The following is a 21,097-nucleotide window of genomic DNA, read 5'->3' on the forward strand; positions in this document are numbered from 1 at the left end:
ACACAATTCCCCTGTGAATATGAAAGCTGCACTGCAGAAATCTGCCGTATTTATTTAGTATTTAGATTATACGGCCTGACGGGTACGAGCTGTCATGACGTCATGAGTCTACGTGGAAAAGGAAGTAGCTTGTTAGCAAAAGGGCTAATGTTAGCTGGACTTTAAGTAAATACGGATCAAAACAAACGATGGCGGCCGATATCAGAAGCTGTAATAATCAAGTCATGGAGGTATACAAACTGTGGATGAGGCAGTAATTTTAGCCGCAGCGGTATGCGTAACTATCTTTCTACACCACTGACGTTTTGTACGTTTTTGGATTTTAAACAGCCGTCTAGATAGATAGCCTTGGCTAGCACTGATGCTGTACTGCTGTGTTGAGTCCAGCTGTGCTAATTAACCAGATATCTAACCAATTCATCAACTGGTGTAACACAACATTTAGATAATCAAAATCTATTACGTAAGAGGTTGTCATTGAAATTGGTTGAGACAAGTAGCTGAGGGTGGAATGGCCTGTTTGTGTGCAAACTTGCCACCTAACTCTCTTTAACAAACACTGGACGTGCTGTTAGCTAAAGAACTGGCCGAAATGAGTTGGTTCAACGCATCTCACTTGTCCAGTTTTGCAAAACAAGCTTTGACAACAGCTCAGAAGTCAATCGACAGAGTTCTAGACATCAAAGAAGAGGACCAATGGAACGACACTGTCGTAAGGCCCTATGATGGTAAGTTTTGCCCTCAATAGCTGTAACGATAATAGAAAAAAAAGAAGTGCTAATTGCGGCCTTCTCGGTTACGGTCATTACAGCGACCAATAACGCCAATGCGTTGTTTATACTCCTTTCAGATTTACCTGTGAAGACACCATTAAGTGGAGGATGGGGAATGACACAATGGAATTCGCCCTCAGAAGAGAAAAGCAAGACCCCTCCCCCTTCATCTGAAGCCATAACTACTCCGGTCTCCCGCACTGTGGTCGATGAATCAGAGAATTTCTTTAGTGCCTTTCTCCCCCCTGGAGATGTAAAGGATGTCAAAAATGCCCAGGTGGTGTCTGTACCTCCTACTAAGTCCCACAGACGGCCACAGGAGAAGGAAAAAAATATCAATGAGGCTGTGATCCGAAATGATGTGGAGTCTCTTAAGTTAGGACCAAATGATATGAGTCAGGAAAAGCAAGAAGTAGATGAGAGTTTGCCAGTTGAGTCAGAGTCCTCTCCAGCAGTACCACATACAGACACCATCCTCCTCCAGCCGGTTTCTCCTGTTTCATCTCACAGTGATCATCCTTGTGACTCTGACAGCAAAACGACCAAGTGGAGCAGGGCCGACACTGATGTTGCCACTAAAGTTTCTGTGGAGTTGGAAAAAGAAGAGTCACCCATTCCCTCAGAAGACCAAACCAAGCAGGATGTCACCGACTCCAATGAGTCCTCTGCTGTCACCTCAGAACCTAAGAGTTCCACCCCTTCTGACCCCTCATCACCTCCGCCACCTAAGGTAATACACTTGGAGGCTAAAGATTCAAAGATAGAGGACCGTCAGAATGACACCCCTTCTCCTCCAGTCAGCGCTTTTTCTTCAGGCACTTCCACCACCAGTGATATTGAAGTGCTGGACCATGAGAGTGTGCAGAGTGAGAGCTCAGCAAGCTCCAGGCAAGAGACAGGGGAGGGAAAGGCCAGCCTCCACCTGATGCAAGGCTCCTTCCAGCTTCTCTCAGCCTCTACCTGTGGAGATTTCCCCCGGCTAGAGGACTACCCTAAGCTCACAGAGAGCTGTGGCTCATCCTCAGATGCTTTTGAGCGCATTGATTCATTCAGCATGCAGTCACTAGATAGTCAAAGTGTTAGTGAAGTCAACTCAGATGATGAGATCCCTGGGAGTCGGACTCTAGCGTCTGTTACTGTTGGCCCGGCTCCCATAACTGTGGTATCATCAGTTGTCTGTCAGAATCATGAAGAGGGAGTCGTAGGAAAGGGCGAGAAGGAGGAAGGGGAAGAAGGTCTAGCTGAAACCCTGAGGGAACAGTCATTAGATGAGATGGAGGAAAGTGGACGTAGTGCCACACCTGTTAATAGTGAGCAGCCTGAAGACTTGACGGAACAGGAACAGGAATTAGAGTCTAACGTTGACACGGCTGGACCAACCCCTGAGGCTGAGGAACATATCACCCCACCAATCACATCAGAGATGAAAAGTGTTTCAACATGCCAGATTCTGGAGCTTCAAAAGGTAATATTTCGCATCTTTTTCCTCATGTAACGTTTAGCAAAAATCCTGAAGACTTGGGCTTATTATTTTAGATAAGAAGGTAGTGTTGAAAATATGAAGTCACATCAACTTGAAATGTTTTTGCTTTCCCAATGGAATACAGGACATTTTAATTTTCCATCTAGACTATGATGTTTTACTGCCAATTTGAATAGAGGAAATATCTTGTGGGCTTCATGTAGGTGATTGATGAGCTTTCAAGCCGCCTTGAGAAGAGGGAGTCTCAGCTGCTGGTGGTCAGCAAGGATAAGGCCAGGCTGGAGGAGGAGTGTGACAACCTCAAAGAGTGAGTATATTGCATGAACTTTGAGTGGCTGTTGCAGCTAGAAAAGTGCTATAAAAATGCAACTTCGTTGATCTTTTTCATGACACTGTAAATAATCATTCCACGTAAGTTGTTTTGAATAAGCTTTTGTGTAAGGAAAATGCTGTAGCAAATTTATGGTTAATTCTACACTTATAATTAGCAAGGACGAAATGTAGACCCAGAGGTCTACTGTGTTATCTTATTTCATGCCTAACATTTAACAAATTTCATAAGGTTTCATCATTTAGAACTGCCAAATTCTTATGAGTTTGTTGCATTTCCACTTCTGCCTTCACTCTAGTCTCCAGTTAAGCTGAAAATGTGCCTTTCTTTCCATTCCTAGTTTCTATTATGAGACAATCAGTGGTGAACCAATATTGATTTGAATTTAATGTTTATTCATAATCAATAGTAGATGGAAAATGCTATTTCAGGATATTTGATGACATTTGTTCTTACATTCACTTTAAATTAAAGGTTCTACATCATAAATATTTAAAATGAAATACTTGCTCAGATCATTAAAATCTATCTTGGCCATGTTGTAGTATATATTTTTAAGATTTTTTTTTTTTTGGCGTTTTCTGCCTTTTTTATTGGACAGTGATAGTAGAGCGAGAGAGATAGACAGACAGACAGGAAAGGCAGGGGAGAGAGAGGGGATGGCATGCAGCAAAGGGCACGGGCCAGATTCGAACCCAGGCTGCTGTGGTAAGGACTCTGCCTTATGTGGTACACGCTCTACCAGGTGAGCCACTGGGGCGCCCCAGTAGTATATATTTTTAACAGTGGGTTATTTTACTATTTGCCCTTCAGTGAAATGATGAGCCTGAGAGAAGAGAGCTCCACTGTTCAGTCTCTGAAAGATGAGTTCACTCAGCGTATAGCAGATACAGAGAGGAAGGCTCAGCTGGCCTGCAAGGAGAGGGACATAGCCAAGAAGGTAACACAAAACTGTATTTTATACCATCACCGTTTTTATCCCCTTCAGATAATTTAACAGGAAACAATGATTTTAAATATTCTCTCTCCCTTGTTGTATCCAGATGAACTGAGTCAACCTTCTTTGATTTTCTTACCTGGATTATTGAGCATGCATAAAGACATTCTTTCTTTTTCTCTCTCTCTCTCTCTCTCTCTCTCTCTCTCTCTCTCTCTCTCTCTCTCTCTCTCTCTCTCTCTCTCTCTCTCTCTCTCTCTCTCTCTCTGTTTCTCTCTGTATCTCTATCTATCCATCTATATTTATTTAATTATTTTGTGTAAATTGAAGGGATGACACTCCATTAGGATTGTCTCTTAAACACCTGCTGAAATTGTGTCCGCTGCTGACGTCACTGGTGGACAGTCTGAATATGAAAGCATAATTCCTGGTCTTCCAATTGGTTGCATTGTATAAGAACATACACGTATCATGCTACATACAACTGTGTTATTAGCATTATTATTCATCTACTACTACTGCTACTTTTAGCTGCTCCCGTTAGGGGTCGCCAGAGTAGATCATCAGTTGCCATTTCTTCCTGTCCTCTGCATCTTTCTCTGTTACACCAGCCACCTGCATGTCCTCTCTCACCACGTCCGTAAACCTCCACTTTGGCCTTCCTCTTTTCCTCATCCCTGGAGCTCCATATTCAGCATCTTTCTCCCAATATACCCAGCATCTCTCCTCCACAAATGTCCAAGCCATTTCAGTCTTGCCTCTCTTGCTTTGTCTCCAAACCATCCAACCTGAGCGGTCCCTCTAATAGCACAGCATTATTGTTCGTATTTTCTCATATAGCATTATCTAGAATTGATATTCACATTTTCTTCTACAATGCAGCCTTTTGACAAACCAGAAAGTAAGTTTTCCCATCCACAGATTATCTGCAAGTGATTTCACTTGCAAAAACTTTTCTGCATAGTGTTTCAGAGACTCACAAAAAGCTTCTCAGCATCACGGCTGCTAATGGAGTGTCATCCTTAATACATAAAGAAATAATGTTGAAAATCGTGAAGATGCCCCCCCCCCCAAAAGAATTAGATCAGCCAAAAATTATTATTAACTATCTTGGTTCTTGTTAAATTCATTATCACACAATTGTGGTTATTATTATTAACTACCATCGAGTTTATTCAGTTTCTGCATCAAAGATGCTTTGTGTTTTCATTTTCTCAGGAGATCAAGGGTCTGCGAGAGGAGCTGTCCACCAGATTGAACTCCAGTGATACAATGGAAATCATCAAAGAGAAAGAGGAGCAGATCAGAGGCCTGCTTGAAGAAGGTGAAACTCATTATACTATATAGCCTGATACCCCTTTAACTTCACCACCCACTCCTGCTATTTTGTCAGAACAGTTATTCAGTTAAGAGAACAACTTAAAACCTGCAGGATGTAGACTGGACCCTCCTGTGTGTGCATAAAGATGAATGTCCACCAGCTGTGTCATGTGTGCATTCTGTCTGGCTCACTGTCGCATCACATTGCTTGTAGTAGTCTAGCTATGCCAGACCTAAACAAGACTGCAGACTTGATGGTCTGAGAAAATTGTCTCCCTCAAACACCAGGTAACAATAATAATAATAACTTTATTTATTTAACACTTTTCAAAACAAAGTTACAAAGTGCTGTATAAGACAAAATAAAAAAAATAGTAGACAAACAATGAAGAAAACAATTTAAAAATAGTTTAAAAGTTAAACAACATTGGGTAGGAAATATAAAAGCAAGAGGAGCTGCTTATAAGGAAAAATAAAATAAGCATGATAAAACAGTGTAAAATAATTAAAATAATCAATAATAAAAAAACAAATCATAATAAAATATAAATGAGATAAACAAATGATAAACTCAAACCCCAAATGACCACAAAACCTTAAGTTGTACACTTATAAAAGTTTTTCAAGAGGGATTTAAAAGAGGATAAGGAGCTTGCCAGTCTGATCTCCTCAGGGAGGTTGTTCCAGAGTGCTGTGCCTTGGCTGAGGACCCCTGGTTGTGACCGGGCATGTAAGGTGTCCGAAGATCTGAAATGTACTTTGGTGCGAGACCAGAGTGGGCCTTAAAAGTTAAAAGTATCTTAAAATCAATTCTAAAATTTACTGGGAGCCAATGAAGTAAAGCTAAAATAGGAGTAATGTGTTCTCTTTTTTTGGTTTTAGTGAGGAGTCTGGTTGCTGCATTTTGGACAAGCTGCAATTTAGAAAGATTCTGTTGACTCAGATGTGTAGAGAGAGCTACAATAGTCCAAATGAGAGGAAATAAAAGCACATATGACAATCTAAATTTCTACTGGATAAAATTGAACTGATCTTAGAGAGTCTCCTGATCTGCAAAAAGCACAACTGGACAACTGAGTTAACACACTTGTTCAAGCTGCGGTGGTTATCAAAGATAAAACCAAGATTTTTGCAATTTTTGACTATATTTTGAGACAGAGAGCCCAGTTGTTTTGAAGTATTAGCATAAACTATGTCAGGGCCAATTATAAGCACCTCAGTCTTATCATTATTTAACAGGAAGTTCTGGGCCATCCAGCATTTGAGGTCATGCATGCAGTCATGGAGTGTATTATCCATCCATTATCCAAGCCACTTATCCCATTTGAGGTCGCGGGATGCTGTAGCCTATCCCAGCAATCATTGAGCACAGGCAGGGAGACACCCTGGACAGGCCACCAGTCCATCACAATGTATTAATTAATTAATAACTTTGGAGTGTATTAATTTGATTGCAATCATTAGGGTTAAAAGAGAGGCACAATTGAGTGTCATCTGCATAGGAATGGAAGCACACATTATTCCTGGGAAGGAGATGCCCCAGGGGCAAGATGTACAGAGAGAACAAGAGTTGTCCAAGGACAGACCCCTGGGGAACCCCGCAGGTCATCTTTACAGAGGATGATCATGACTTGCCAACGGCTACCCTAAAAGATCTATCTTGCAAGTATGATTAAAACCAGTTTAAAAATGAACCAGAGATGCCAACCCAGTGTTTGAGACATTCCAATAAAACAGAAGGAACAGCAGTGTCAAATGCAGCACTTGGATCTAACAGAACTAAACCTGAAGACTTTCCAGCATCAGTGGCAACCAGTAGATCCTTCATCACTTTAAGGAGTGGAGTCTCTGTGCTGTGGTTTCCCCCTAAATCCCAACTGAAATGTCTGAGTTCATTTCTGTTTAAAAAAGCAAAGTATACTGTTAGTTTAGAAGCATTCCACTTCCGCTCTGCCATATGACAGTCTCCCTTTAGGGCATGTGCGCTGTCTGTCATCCATGGCAGGAAAACATTAGAGGGTTTTCTCTGCTTAAACAGTGCAATTTGGTGCAGGATCTGGGTGCAGGTATTATTAAAGTCATTTAGGACTGTATTTATATCTTGATTAGAGCCAATGTCAACTGAGGAAGACAGGAGAGCATCAGTGAATTTTTTGTGCAGAAGACTTATTTAAAATTCGAGAGCATACAGGGTTTGGCTTATTAATGAAAATATTATTTTGGACCACAGATGTGAATGTTATGCATTTGTAGTCGGAGACTATAACATCTTTGCATAGTATATTGTCTATTGAAAGGCCATATGAAAGGACAAAATCAAGGGTCTGGCCCTTGTTGTGAATAGGCCTTGTGACAATTGTACTTAAATTAAAAGACTCAACATTGTTTTAAAATTATGGCTAAAGAATTGTCAGGACAGCAAACATGTTTTTTGAAATCTCCCAGAATCAGAACTCTCATAGTTTGACATTACAATAGAGAGGAGTTAAGAGAACAGAGCAAAAAAAGCCAGACACAGATTTAAGGGGGTCTGTAGATTCAAATGCACAAGGTTTTTAAGGTTCCCGCTAATGGTGAAACACAATGACTCAAAAGATGGAAAAGTTACCCAAGGAAATGAGCAATTGAAGTTGTCATTATAAACAGCTGAAAGTACTCCCCCCCTCTACCAGATAACCTGGGATGGCTGAAAAAGAAGAAATTGGGGGGTGAGGATTCCATCAGTGGGACAGAGTCACCAACATTAAGCCAGGTTTCTTATATCATGAAAAAGTCAAGTTAGAGATGATAAAATCCTGGCAAATAAAAGATTTGTTGGAGAAGGACCATATATTGAGCAGACCAAAGTTAACAGAGTTGCCAAAAGTAGGAGTTGGATTTAAAATAATTAAGTTAGATGCGTTTCTATGATTTGCATGGACTACAACGTTTTTGTAAGCACCATTTGAAACACAAGTATTAGAAACATGGCTATTAATAGCAGAGGGAACATGAAGCCTATTATTACATAAAACAGGTGTATAAAAAGTAGGTGTCTAAAAATGTTTTAAAAAGCCCACGCAGCTCTTTCAAGTTTTCCAGAGGTTTATTCATCTACAACAGGTGCATAGTAAAACTACTTGTCACTTAACTGCAGTGTTAATTGCAGCTTTGAAAAAATATTACAATGAAATGATCACTTCTCAAGCGCCCCCAAAATAATTAAGAATATGATAGTATTACTAAGACTTAAAGATATTTAAAAAAAAATTTTGCATTTAGGATTAAAATTGGACTCTTTTCAGCTTTATTCATTCTTGCCTGGGCAGATTACCCCATAGCACAGGCCGAGTTTACTAAAAAAAACACTCACAAATTTTAGTGAGAATAGGGGTATAACTCTGTTTTGCTGCACTCAGGTGAGAAGCTGTCCAAGCAGCAGCTGCAGCACTGCAACATCATCAAGAAGCTGCGTGTGAAGGAGAAGGAGAGTGACACCAAGCTCATCAAGCAGACCAAGAAGCTCAAGGACCAGGAAGAGGAGCTTAAGCACCTGCAGCAGGTCAGCAGGAGGAACACTTTGAAAATATTACTTTTAGTATCTCTGAAGCTATTACCATATTATTTCACCATGCATTACTAAGAATGTTTAGTCGCATCATTATTTGTGGCCCCAAGACAAACACTCTAAGACTATAGATGTTGTCAAATTGCAGAGCTCTAGTATCACTGTACTTGTTTGTCAGAAACATGGCCTTCATAGTAATGTCCATTTATGCTGCCCAATTAAGTTTTACAAGTATAGTTTTAGTAAATGATTCACAGACCTAAGTTAATGGTTTTTTTGTGATTAGCTGAAGCCTAAGTTATTGTTTGAATTGTCTACAGTAACCTTGGTGTATGAGTAACCCCACCTACCATCCTGTTCATAACACTGTATGCTTAGGTCCTGGATGGGAAGGAAGAGATGGAGAAGCAGCACAGGGAGAACATCAAGAAGCTGAATACCATGGTCGAGCGCCAGGAGAAGGAACTGAAAGGACTGCAGACTGACTGTGAGGAGCTGCAGGAGAAGAACAGAAGCTTACAGGCTGCTCTTGACAACTCTTACAAGTAAACACTGGAACACTCTGCTAATAATTTTAAACACTTAACATAAAACTTCTTACAGTAGGTGCTAGCATATGTGGTCAGTGACACTTAAGACATGCCAACTTTTGTCTGACATTACATTTGAGTTTGCTGCTCAAATATAATTTTGATAGAAGAATCAGAATCATATTTATTGCCAAGAACAAGAACATACAAGGAAATTGTCTTGGTATGTTGGTACAAGAGGGAAAATTAACAGTAAGTAGTAAAGATAAAAGTTAAAAAGAATAAAATATATATACAAGATAAAATAAAAATACAATTAAGGTGCAATCAACACTGGTTCAGAGTTTAACATGAGACCACACGGCAGCCCCTGATGCCTGGCACTGGGTGGCACAAGCTGTATTTACAAAAACTTAAATGAGAATTTTAAGAAGTTATTTACAGAATAAGAGTTATTTACAGGGTAGTGCAGGTTTTATGCAAGTTGTTCATATACAGAGAGCACAATAGGGAAGATTAAAGGGGGCGGATGGGCAGCAATGACAAGATCTGTGGATGTCTTGGGGCTTGTTAGAAAGGCCTACTACTATAGGGAAGAAGCTGTTCTTGTGGTGTGAGGCTCTGGTTTTTATACTAGACCTTAGCCTCTTGCCCATAGGGGAATGTATTGAAGAGACCATGGCCTGGGTGAGAAAGGTCGGCCATGATCTTTCCTGTTTGCCTTGGTGTCCTAGAGGCGTACAGGTCATGGAGGGACAGCAGATTGCAGCCAATCACCTTTTCAGCAGAGCGAATGACATGCTGCAGTCTGCCGGCAGTGGCAGCAGGGTACCAGATGGTGATGGAGGAGGTGAGGATTAGGGCTGTCAGAAAATGGAAAAATTGTGGAACCTCAAGATAAAGTTGTATGCAAGCTATGTAAGCTACAGTTAGCTTTCCATGTTTATCACAGCACAGCTCACTCAGAGTGTTGAATGTCCGTTCTATATACCATAAAACTTCAATTAATAGCCTGTACTTTTATTTACTTCGGTTATTGAATAACACCGGCCTTTATTTGGGACAAGAGTCGGGACCTCTAATTCCTTTGGGCAGTTGTGGAGAGGCCTGGGCCCGTGGTGGGGAGGAGGAGCTGGTGGTCAGGAGCTGGTGGATGGAGTCATGGGGGATTGCGTCAGGACTGTCCCATTGTCTTTCGGTTGTTAGCAATAAATCATTGGCCTGGCACAAATCTTTTGTGGTGTGGGGCGGTTTCGCTTTGTAGTTGGTTATCTGTCTTAGGCCCTTCCAGACAGAGGCTGAGTTGTTTTCTGAGAACTGTTGTGTAAGTCTCACATACCCCTTTTCCACCAAGGCAGTTCGAGGGCTGTTTCGGAGCTGGTGCCTAATCTTGAACAAGTTCTTCGTGTTTCGACAGCCAAAGAACCAGCTCTCAGACAGGAAAACTGGTTCCAGAGCAGCACCAACTCTTTGCTGGGCTAGAAGAAAGAACCGCTTAAGTCAGGGGCTGGGGGCGGGATTATGATTGTGTTATAGTGTTGTTATTCTATGTTAAGTAAACTGGGGGGGGTGGCACAGTGGTTAGCACAGTTGCCTCACAGCAAGAAGTTCCTGTGTTCAAGCCCCGGGGTAGTCCAACCTTGGGGGTCGTCCTGAGTCATCCTCTGTGTGGAGTTAGCATGTTCTCCTCGTGTCTGCGTGGGTTTCCTCCGGGTGCTCCGGTTTCCTCCCACAGTCCAAAGACACACAGGTCAGGTGAATTGGTGTGAATGTGTGTGTGTGTTTCGGCCCTGGGATGGTCTAGCGGCCTGTCCAGGGTGTCTCCCCGCCTGCTGCCCAATGACTGCTGGGATAGGCTCCAGCATCCCCACGACCTTGAGAGCAGAATAAGTGGTTTGGATAATGGATGGATGTAAGTACACTGAGAGAGCCATGGAACCCGATTCAAATTCCATGTATGTGCAAACCTACATGGCCAATAAACATGATTCTAATTCTGATTCTGATCATGACCAACAAAACCAATAGGGAATGCATTACTTGGCAGCAACAATCACTTCTGCCGAATGCACCCTTCAACACTCAGTAATGACACTTCAAATCAAAGTTGATAGGAATCAAATGGTTTTATCGGCACATACTTTATTTGATCAACTTTGACAGAGTGAATTTGAAACCCCACATTAATTTTTCCACATTTAAAAACCTAATTTTAGTTTAATTATCTGAAATCCTATTCTTAAAAACACATCAACAAAGAACACCCAAGAGTTTGCCCTATGAAATGTTGAGCAATTAATCAAGGAAACCTTGTAAATTTCAGACCAATCACCCCACAGGAGAACAAGGCAGATAATCTCGTGTTCCATTAATTTTACAATGGACATTTATATTATGATATTTAAACAAACCATTTGTCAACAGGGTAATAAAAGCCTCTTGTCTATGAGACCGGTTTCTTGAGAGAGCTCCAGCTAGCTCACAACAGGGTCTGTGAACGTGACTGGCCAGCTGGTTGCCAGTTTTTGAAGCCTCTAAACTCTGAAAACATTGGAGCAAATTTTTATTTCACTGTCAGTTTTCGTAAAATTGCTAATATTCGAAATCTGCACAGTTGATTTCTTGCTTCAAAAATTCTCAGATGTGAATTTTAATGATGAAATTGTATAGGAAAATTGTAAAAAAAAAAATTGAAATGTACACTGTTGATTTCTTGCCTTATCTTCCGAGACATAAACAGATGTATACAGTGACATAATGACGTGGCTCTCTAGCCAGCTCTAGCCCATGGAAAAGCAAATCGGTTCTTGGAAGGTTCGTAAGTTAAACCAACTGCGAACTGGCACTAGCACTAGCCCAGAGCTAGAACTAGTTTCGCGTTGGTGGTAAGGGGGTATCAGAGTACAGTCGTTTAGCATCTCTCACCGGCTTGCTTAACCTGGCTTTAGACGCTTTATACCAGACCTTGTCCCCACTCCTAAATGCTTCCTCCTTTTCCAACCCAAGCTGTCTCAGTTTAGCTGTAAACCAGGGTTTGTCATTGTTGTAACTAATCCTGGTGTGTGATTGTACTCGGCTGTCCTCACAGAAGCTGATATAAGACATCACAGCCTCAGTGTACTCATCCAGACTGTTGGTGGTAGACTTGAAAACATCCCAGTCAGTACAGTCCAAGCATGCGCAAAGATCCTCCGTAGCTTCACTGGTCCAGTTCTTAGATGTCCTCACAACACGTTTAGAGAGTTTTAATTTCTGCCTGTATGCAGGAATCAGGTGAACCATGATGTGGTTAGTGTCCCAGTGCAGCGTGGGGGACTGTGTGATAGCCACTGCTGATTGTAGTGTAACAGTGATCTAAAGTGTTCCCCCTCCTGGTCGGGCATTTAATCAGCGGATGGTATTTAGGTAGTTCATGGCTAAGATTCCGTTTGTTAAAGTCACCAAGGACAATAACAGAAGAGTCTGGGTTTGTCTGCTCCACACACAGTATCTGGTCGGCAAGCATGCACTGTGCCTCCTGCACATCAGCCTGCGTTGGAATGTAAACAACCAGCCAGAATGAATGACGTGAACTTACAGGGGGTATAGAATGAATTACAGTTGATGAAAAAAAGATTCTAGAAAAGGAGAACAGTGCTGCATAATCACTATCACATCTTTACTCACACCAGCCCGTTTATGTAAAAGCAAATACCTTTAACTTTCGTTTGCCAGAGAACTCTGTGTCACGATCTGCTCTGGACAGTTGGAAGCCTTCCAGCTGCAGCACAGTCCAGTGTTGACCCACACAGCTAAGTTTACGTGAAGCACTAAACGCAAGATGAAGGAAAGTCTCTATTCTTTCCCCATCAGTAGATGAAGTTTTTCTAGTTTGTTGCACAGTGATTGCACGTTAGAGAGAAATACTCCCGGCAATGAAGTGTGTAGTTCACGTCTGCAGAGATGCATGAGCGTGCCAACACGTTTCGCTCTCCTGCAACATTTCACCGCATGAACAAAGGTGAGCACACCTTTGACAAAAACGTAAAGTAATTCCGTAGATGGGATGAGAAAGTTGGGGAATAAATCCACAGAAGTAGTTCCCCTGATGTTCATAAGCTCTTCTCTGGTGAAAGAGCACTGAGTATTGTAGCAAAACACAGAGTTTACGTAAAAAACCCCAATGCAAAACAATGTGCATCAACACACCGAGGCTGCCATCTGCGGTGCCATCAAGAATACAATATGGCCAGGATGATGATGTTTGTCTACCTTGTCTCTGTCCTCAGGGAGCTGGCAGAGCTCCATAAGGCCAATGCCAGCAAGGCCAGTGAAGCCCAGGAGGCAGCACTAAGTAGGGAGACCCAGGCCAAGGAGCAGCTGAGCGTGGCCTTGGAGAAAGCCCAAGAGGAGGCCCGTATGCAGCAAGAGGCCCTGGCCAACCAGGTAACATTTGCTCTGGCTGTGTTTAAAGACAACATAACAGTCCTGCTCGATATGTATGGAAGCCTATAGTAAATGGCTAGTGGATTATTAAAGGCACACATGATGGCTTTGATACGTAAGAAACCAGTATGCATTGCATACAACATGTGTGAATACACAAAGTAGTTCCTCCATGTGCATGAATAATTAAATATACTGACCAGTCATATAAGAGGTACCTGTACACATGTCAAGCTTTTCATTTCATAAAGCAGAGGCATTACCCAGCGGTTGCTGAACCTCTCACTTAAGTCTTTTTTTCCATTATGTGCTGAGACCATAATAAGCTCATAATGCACCTTGTGATGCTGGCAAGAAGTCATGTGTTATCATTTGTGTTTCCATTAGCATTGGAGCTGAAATCTTTGAAAAATCTGAATTTTTTTTGTAACCCGTGTATAGGTGGCTGATCTAAGAGTGGCCCTGCAGAGGGCTGAGCAGCAGCAGGCCAGGAAAGAAGATTATCTGAGGGAGGAGATCAGTGAGCTGCAGCAGGTAAGAGATGGTGGCAGGAGGGAACCCCACCAAGCCAGGTCAACTTCAAAAAGAAGTGAGGATAACCATAAATTTTAGATTGGGTAAAACCAACATTTTTACCTTATCAAATTGGCCACACATGTCTGCCTTCACTCTTACAGTTTTTTTTATTCCCTCTAAAGAGGCTACAGGAGGCAGAAACCAGGAACCAGGAGCTGAGTCAGAGTGTTACCTCTGCAACGCGGCCCCTACTGAGACAGATTGAGAACCTACAGGCCTCACTGGGGGGGCAGACAGTGTCCTGGGAAAAACTAGAGAAGAATATCTCTGATCGGCTAGGTGAGAGGAGGAGTCTCAATGGTATCGTAATCTATTAAATCATCAATGGTCAGTGGGTTACATGGTAAAACAAATGCTTCACTGCACATTTTTACTTACTTTTCTCCCATCATTCCCTCGTCATTCATCTTTCTCATTGAACAGCTGATGCCCAAGCACTGTTGGCCATTGCTGTAGAAAAGGAGCGCTCTGCTACAGAAGAACTACGAGCTATCAAGTCCCAGCTGGCCTCCCTGGAGTCCCAGAATTCTCTTCTTCGTCAGGAGAAGGGTCGTCTCCTGGGTCAGCTGGATGCTGAGAAGAAAAAGAGAGAGAAACTGGAGGATGAGAGCAGCAGGTGATAATGAACAATTACTGCATGCCCACAAATTACAATAATTTACAATAACTATGCATATACAAAGTCATTTTACCATCTTGACAAAAAAAATAAAAAAAAACATTCTAGGGGCCACATTTACTGCTCACTACTGGTTGTCCATAAAAAGTGGCATAAAGAGCCCATTTCTTGACCAGGAGTAGAACCGGGTTTATGCAGTGAGTACAGCTGAATCTTAAAGACTAAATCAAATCTACCCTGCTTTTGGTAATGCTATAAAAGGGTTCATATGAACTGTTTTGGTGACATTGTGTTTAAAGGCTTTGAAGTTTTTAGGTCTCTTATTTTCCCTTGGGGGTCTTCCTTAAAAGTGATAATTGCCTCAGAATGGCTGTACATTTGGTGGTGGATCCTTGTGGCTGTACTATTACCGAAGGAGCTCAGGGATTGGTTTTATTGTGTATGTTAGCTGCTGTGGTTGACATGTTCACTTGAACCTCTTAAATTGTCACACAGGTTACACATTACTCAAATTACATTTGTACTGTAATTTATACAAGGGCAGCCAAAGACAGTCAACATGTTTATTCTGCACAGAATAGAACATTTTGTGGTTCTTGGGTTATTGTTTTCAATTATTATACCACCCCAGGTCATATTATTGCTGTGTGGAGAGGATTCATTCAACCTGTTATGTAAAGTAGAAGGTGTAATAATTAATACATCATATGAATTATTACATTATGCTGAGTATGGAGCTGCCAGGGAAGAGGAAAGGAGGAAAACCAAAGAGGAGGTTTATGATGTGGTGAGGGAAGACATGCAGATGGCTGGTGTGACAGAGGAAGACGCAGAAGACAGGAAGAAATGGAAATGGATGATCCGCTGTAGCGACCCCTAACAGGAGCAGCCGAAAGTAGTAGTAGTAGATATTAATTATTACATTACATTAATTATTATATATTAATATCATATATAGTAATTAATAATAATAACTGTATATTACTCCTACTCCTTTTCGAACATGTAACAAATAATCTAATGTATACAGAGATATGTTCACTGAGTTTGATGTGTGGATTTGTTGATCACTTCGGATTATTGGCAATGGCTTATCTATGTTATATCCTTCTTATTTACATGTTCAAAAGAAATCATCATTCAAAGTAAAAGGTGTAGTAACCCCAGAAGAATGTGTTTATGCATGAATGGGTTTGGCCCTGCCCCAAGGGGTGTTGTTTTCGTTGCCATCTGTTTGTCAGTTAAGTTTGACATAAAAACGAATTCAATAGGTGACATGAAAGTTCCTGGAAAGGGGGGACATGGGTCCTTTTTTCAAATGATGAAATAACTGGGTCATGAAAAAGGTCAGTCGTTTTTTTGGCCACAACTTTGTCAATGTGGTTTGATTTACTATAAATTGACCCCAGAATGTTTGACTTTCTATTTAAAGATATCTTGCTATTCATTGCTATGGGGAAAGGTGCACTGCTTTGGTAAAATGGATCAGTAGTAGTTGTGAATCAGAATCATCTTTATTGGCCAAGTATGTTTGCATATCCAAGGAATTTGACTGCGGTTTAGTGACTCTCAATGTACGTACACAGACTAACAACACAGCAGTCTTCAGGAAAATGTACTATAAGGTACGACTATATACAGGTGAAATTGTTTCTGTTAACTGTAAACAGGATACAAATAGTGCAAACAAGTCAAGAGAGCAAGTGATGATGATGACATGACAGTAGTGGGGTTTGTTGTGCTTTTCACCACTTGTTTTGTTTTATTTTGGGGGGTTTTGTTATTTATTTGTTTGTTTGTTTGTTTTAATAAAACAAGTCTGTGATTCAATCAGCTGACCATGATTTTTTCTTATCTCTATTTAGGGAACATGTTGAGTTGGAGAATCTGCGAGGAGAACATAGTCGAGTGCTGGAAGACGCTAAGAAAGAGAAGGTACCATTTGTTTTTTCTTCCTGTCATATTTGTCCTTTGCACCACCACACCCTCATGCCTCAATCTGCTCCTTCCACCAGTTGCTGCTGACCAATCAGCTCGAGATGGAGAGGATGAAGGTAGAGCAAGAGAAGAAGAAATGCTACCTAGCACAAGAAGCCCTCAAGGAAAAAGTAACAGTTTTGGTTGACTATCTGTTTTGATACTAACTTTGATGTTTGATGTTCACTATGTAAAAATAAATCAATCTGACTCATCCCCCCCCATGTTTCTACATTAGGAGAGGAAGGCTATGGTCCACTCTGTGGGGGAGCCCCCTGCCTCCTCCAGCCCCTCCCTGTCCCGCTCCAGCTCAGTCAGTGGGGCTGAGAACGCTGGTCTGCACACCTCTATGCTTTCTCAGGTACATAGTTCATACACATTTACTTGCTGTGTCATCACAGTATCATATCCCCCCCTCCCCCACATCTGCATATGCACAGGGCTTATGAGAACAAATAAGGGGCAAAATGAAAGTGCTAAGTAGAATGGAACCATCTTTAAAAGTGGGCATGATTTAAAGAGCTTTTTTTGTCCTCGATTGTTACCATTACCTGTTTAATCATTGCCTTCTAGGATGACTTGCTGGACCACTCGCTGGGCACCATGCCAATGTCTCTGAGTGGAACCAACCTGTATGAGGCTGCTAGGCTATCAGGAGGCTCCAGCATCTTGGAGAACCTCCAGTCCCAGCTCAAGCTGAGGGAAGGAGAGATAGTGCAACTACAGGTAGCATTTCAGGCTGAGCCCAGCATGTCTCATTGATAAGGCTGGGTATTAACATTTAACACACATCACAGAATCATCTGTATCATCTGTTTACTGGTTGTCTGTTTAGGTTTTCAGGCAATTTCAAGATTTTACTCATTGGTGAACCTATTTGGAGCGAGTACACAGGCTGAGATCCTCAGGCAGGGACAGCTTGGCCATTTTATGGTGTAGTCTAATTTCCAGAACTTGAACTTAGTCTAGACCATAATATGGCCAAGATGTCTAGACTAAAGGCGCAGACTGGTGCAAGCTTTGGGCCTAATGCCTTGCTTGGGTCTAGATTAGCAAAATCAGTGATGTCTAGTTAATCAATTGTTAAATTAAAACTAACTTTTGGAATGTGGTTCTGTACTACGTTTTTTTCAAGCTTATTTTAATTCTTCTCTTTTTGTATTCGTGTGTTAATTGTGACATTTCAAGTCTGCTTGTTTTTTAAAATAATTATGTTGAATTATATATCCATTTTGATTTTATTCATTGTTTTGTTGTTTGTACATCACTGTTCCTCTTTTTTTACACTACCGTTCAAAAGTTTGGGATCACCCAAACAATTTTGTGTTTTCCATGAAAAGTCACACTTATTCACCACCATATGTTGTGAAATGAATAGAAAATAGAGTCAAGACATTGACAAGGTTAGAAATAATGATTTGTATTTGAAATAAGATTTTTTTTACATCAAACTTTGCTTTCGTCAAAGAATCCTCCATTTGCAGCAATTACAGCATTGCAGACCTTTGGCATTCTAGCTGTTAATTTGTTGAGGTAATCTGGAGAAATTGCACCCCACGCTTCCAGAAGCAGCTCCCACAAGTTGGATTGGTTGGATGGGCACTTCTTTGAGCAGATTGAGTTTCTGGAGCATCACATTTGTGGGGTCAATTAAACGCTCAAAATGGCCAGAAAAAGAGAACTTTCATCTGAAACTCGACAGTCTATTCTTGTTCTTAGAAATGAAGGCTATTCCATACGAGAAATTGCTAAGAAATTGAAGATTTCCTACACCGGTGTGTACTACTCCCTTCAGAGGACAGCACAAACAGGCTCTAACCAGAGTAGAAAAAGAAGTGGGAGGCCGCGTTGCACAACTGAGCAAGAAGATAAGTACATTAGAGTCTCTAGTTTGAGAAACAGACGCCTCACAGGTCCCCAACTGGCATCTTCATTAAATAGTACCTGTTAGAGCCTGTTTGTGCTGTCCTCTGAAGGGAGTAGTACACACCGGTGTAGGAAATCTTCAATTTCTTAGCAATTTCTCGCATGGAATAGCCTTCATTTCTAAGAACAAGAATAGACTGTCGAGTTTCAGATGCAAGTTCTCTTTTTCTGGCCATTTTGAGCGTTTAATTGACCCCACAAATGTGATGCTCCAGAAACTCAATCTGCTCAAAGAAGTGCCCATCCAACCAATCCAACTTGTGGGAGCTGCTTCTGGAAGCGTGGGGTGCAATTTCTCCAGATTACCTCAACAAATTAACAGCTAGAATGCCAAAGGTCTGCAATGCTGTAATTGCTGCAAATGGAGGATTCTTTGACGAAAGCAAAGTTTGATGTAAAAAAAATCTTATTTCAAATACAAATCATTATTTCTAACCTTGTCAATGTCTTGACTCTATTTTCTATTCATTTCACAACATATGGTGGTGAATAAGTGTGACTTTTCATGGAAAACACGAAATTGTTTGGGTGATCCCAAACTTTTGAACGGTAGTGTATGTACTTATACTCACCAGTTATAGAACTTTTTTCCAGTGTTTTTACATGTGGAGTCTGCTAAAAGTACGTTTTCTGCTGAAAGTACGCTGATGTCTGCTAAAAGTATGTTTTCTGGGCACTTTTTGTTTTTTAGCATGACTTCTTCTTCCCTCATTTCCCATTTCAGTTGGAGATCTCTAGCCTGGAAAGGAGTCGGTCTGTCATGGCGGAGGAACTGGTCCGGCTCACCAATCAAAATGATGAGATGGAGGACAAAGTGAAGGAGATCCCCAAGCTGAAAATTCAGCTCAAGGTTACACATATATACTATATACTATATAGTTGGGAGTATCATTCATACAATACCAAAAGAAGTGGAATGTGCATCAAAATTAAAATCCAAGACAGTGTTTACTGGATGTAATTTTTATGATCTTGTTTTACTCAACTGATATTTATAAAAACAAATAACTCTTGCTAAGCTTGTCATCAGGGAATTAAGATTCAAAACTTGATGTGATCCAGGGACACTTTTGGTTGTTGTTGTATTGACACTGCGTAGCAGATATTTGTTAAAATGTTTACACATGTATATCTTCAATAGAAGTGCTACCAGTATAAACCAGCAAATGTACTATCCTATGAAACCCATCCTAATTTAGTGTTCACAAAGTCAATATTTCAACTGTTGCCAATAGAGAAGAAATTGTTCCCTTTTGGCCTCATTACAAAGGAGTGAAGAGTTTGTTTGTTTTTTTGTTTTTTTTTTTCATGGAAGCAGGTCTTTATTGACCAAACTTAACAACAAGACATATGTAATACATGGACACAGATCTTGTTTTGGATGTCCAAGGTCACAAGTATTGTCAACTCTGTTTTTGGATGAGGCTTTACTACCAGCTCAGCTTGATTGTACAAATGGAAACATGATCATTCCCTGATGGACTAAGTGTCTAAACGCTCTTATCTCCTTTTCACACTTTGCTATGTTTGTGGGTTGCAGGAGCTTGAGCAGAGGCACAACACCATCCTGCAGATGTATGGAGAGAAGGCAGAGGAGGCAGAGGAGCTGAGACTGGACCTTGAAGATGTCAAAAACATGTACAAAACCCAGATTGATGAGCTACTTAAGAACCAGAAATAGACTGGCCTCATGGCTCTGCCTTGCATCTGGGACACTAAACCGGAAAATAAAGCAAACAATAAACTTATGTGTTCAGCATAGATGTATTCACTGTGAAAGATGGGGAAGAGGACTTGTTCTTTTCATACGCTTCACCGCTGAACCAAAAGGAAATTGGGCTTTGATAAGCTGTTTGATTTAACTTTGTTTATTGTTTAATTTAAAAAAATATGTTATAGCTATTTAAAGTAGGGTAATATAGCATTACATGGATATCACAGAGTACAGAACCATCTCAAATTATTATTCACAGGACAATCACCGATTCAGACGTAACTGCCAGTTCTGGGTCCTTTTCACACACTTATAATTTCTCAAGAGCAAACTATCATCAGAATATTTTATTGACTGCCCATAATTCCAGGAAATGTTAGAGGATGTTTGCACTCCAAGATTTGTTCATGTAACTCTTTAGAACATTAACATGCGATCACAGTTGTTGAAAAGATGTTAAGAGATGATTGTACAGTGTCCTTTTGTTTGTTGACATCTGACAAATTACTTAATCTATGCTTAAAAATCCCGAGGATTGGATTTTAAGAGATATAAATATGTAAATTAATAAACATTTATTTGGGTGGTGAAAAGTGTTTGTGTTTGAATCCAGTGTAAACAAATTCATTTATTGACAGAAAAATCAAATTTGGAAGTGGAGTGGTAGGCTGTTGTGCATCAAGCTAAAGGACTTGGGACTCAAAACCTCCCTCTGTAACTGGTTCCTGGACTTTCTGTCAGGCAGGCCCCAGGTGATGAAGGATGGGTAGCATCACTTTCTCCTCATTGATCCTGAACACTGGTGCCCTGCAGGGCTGTGTGTTGAGCCCACTCCTGTTCTTCCCATTCACCCACGACTGTGTGTGGCCCACCACAACTCCAATTCCATCGGCAAGTTTGCTGGTGACACCACCATCCTCGGTCTCATCACAGAGAGCG

General features: G+C 41.0%; 1 protein-coding gene across 2 annotated transcripts; it reads left to right on the forward strand.

Annotated features, from left to right (window-relative positions):
- The first annotated feature begins 165 nt into the window (after window positions 1–165).
- Window positions 166–20,743, forward strand: tmf1 (TATA element modulatory factor 1). 2 transcript variants are annotated; one of them, XM_056273126.1, is made up of 17 exons: window positions 166–728; window positions 851–2,238; window positions 2,460–2,563; window positions 3,401–3,527; window positions 4,743–4,848; window positions 8,243–8,385; window positions 8,770–8,936; window positions 13,190–13,346; window positions 13,788–13,880; window positions 14,045–14,201; window positions 14,346–14,538; window positions 16,407–16,476; window positions 16,557–16,649; window positions 16,757–16,879; window positions 17,092–17,244; window positions 19,169–19,294; window positions 19,985–20,743. In XM_056273126.1, the coding sequence occupies exons 1-17, from the start codon at window positions 593–595 to the stop codon at window positions 20,123–20,125; spliced, it is 3,477 nt and encodes a 1,158-aa protein (XP_056129101.1). In that variant the 5' UTR covers window positions 166–592; the 3' UTR covers window positions 20,126–20,743. The 2 variants fall into 2 exon arrangements, with proteins under 2 accessions (XP_056129101.1, XP_056129102.1); XM_056273127.1 differs by lacking the exon at window positions 17,092–17,244.
- The last annotated feature ends 354 nt before the right edge of the window (window positions 20,744–21,097 follow it).

The sequence above is a fragment of the Lampris incognitus genome, chromosome 2, assembly GCF_029633865.1.
Source record: "Lampris incognitus isolate fLamInc1 chromosome 2, fLamInc1.hap2, whole genome shotgun sequence".
Lineage (NCBI taxonomy): Eukaryota > Metazoa > Chordata > Actinopteri > Lampriformes > Lampridae > Lampris > Lampris incognitus.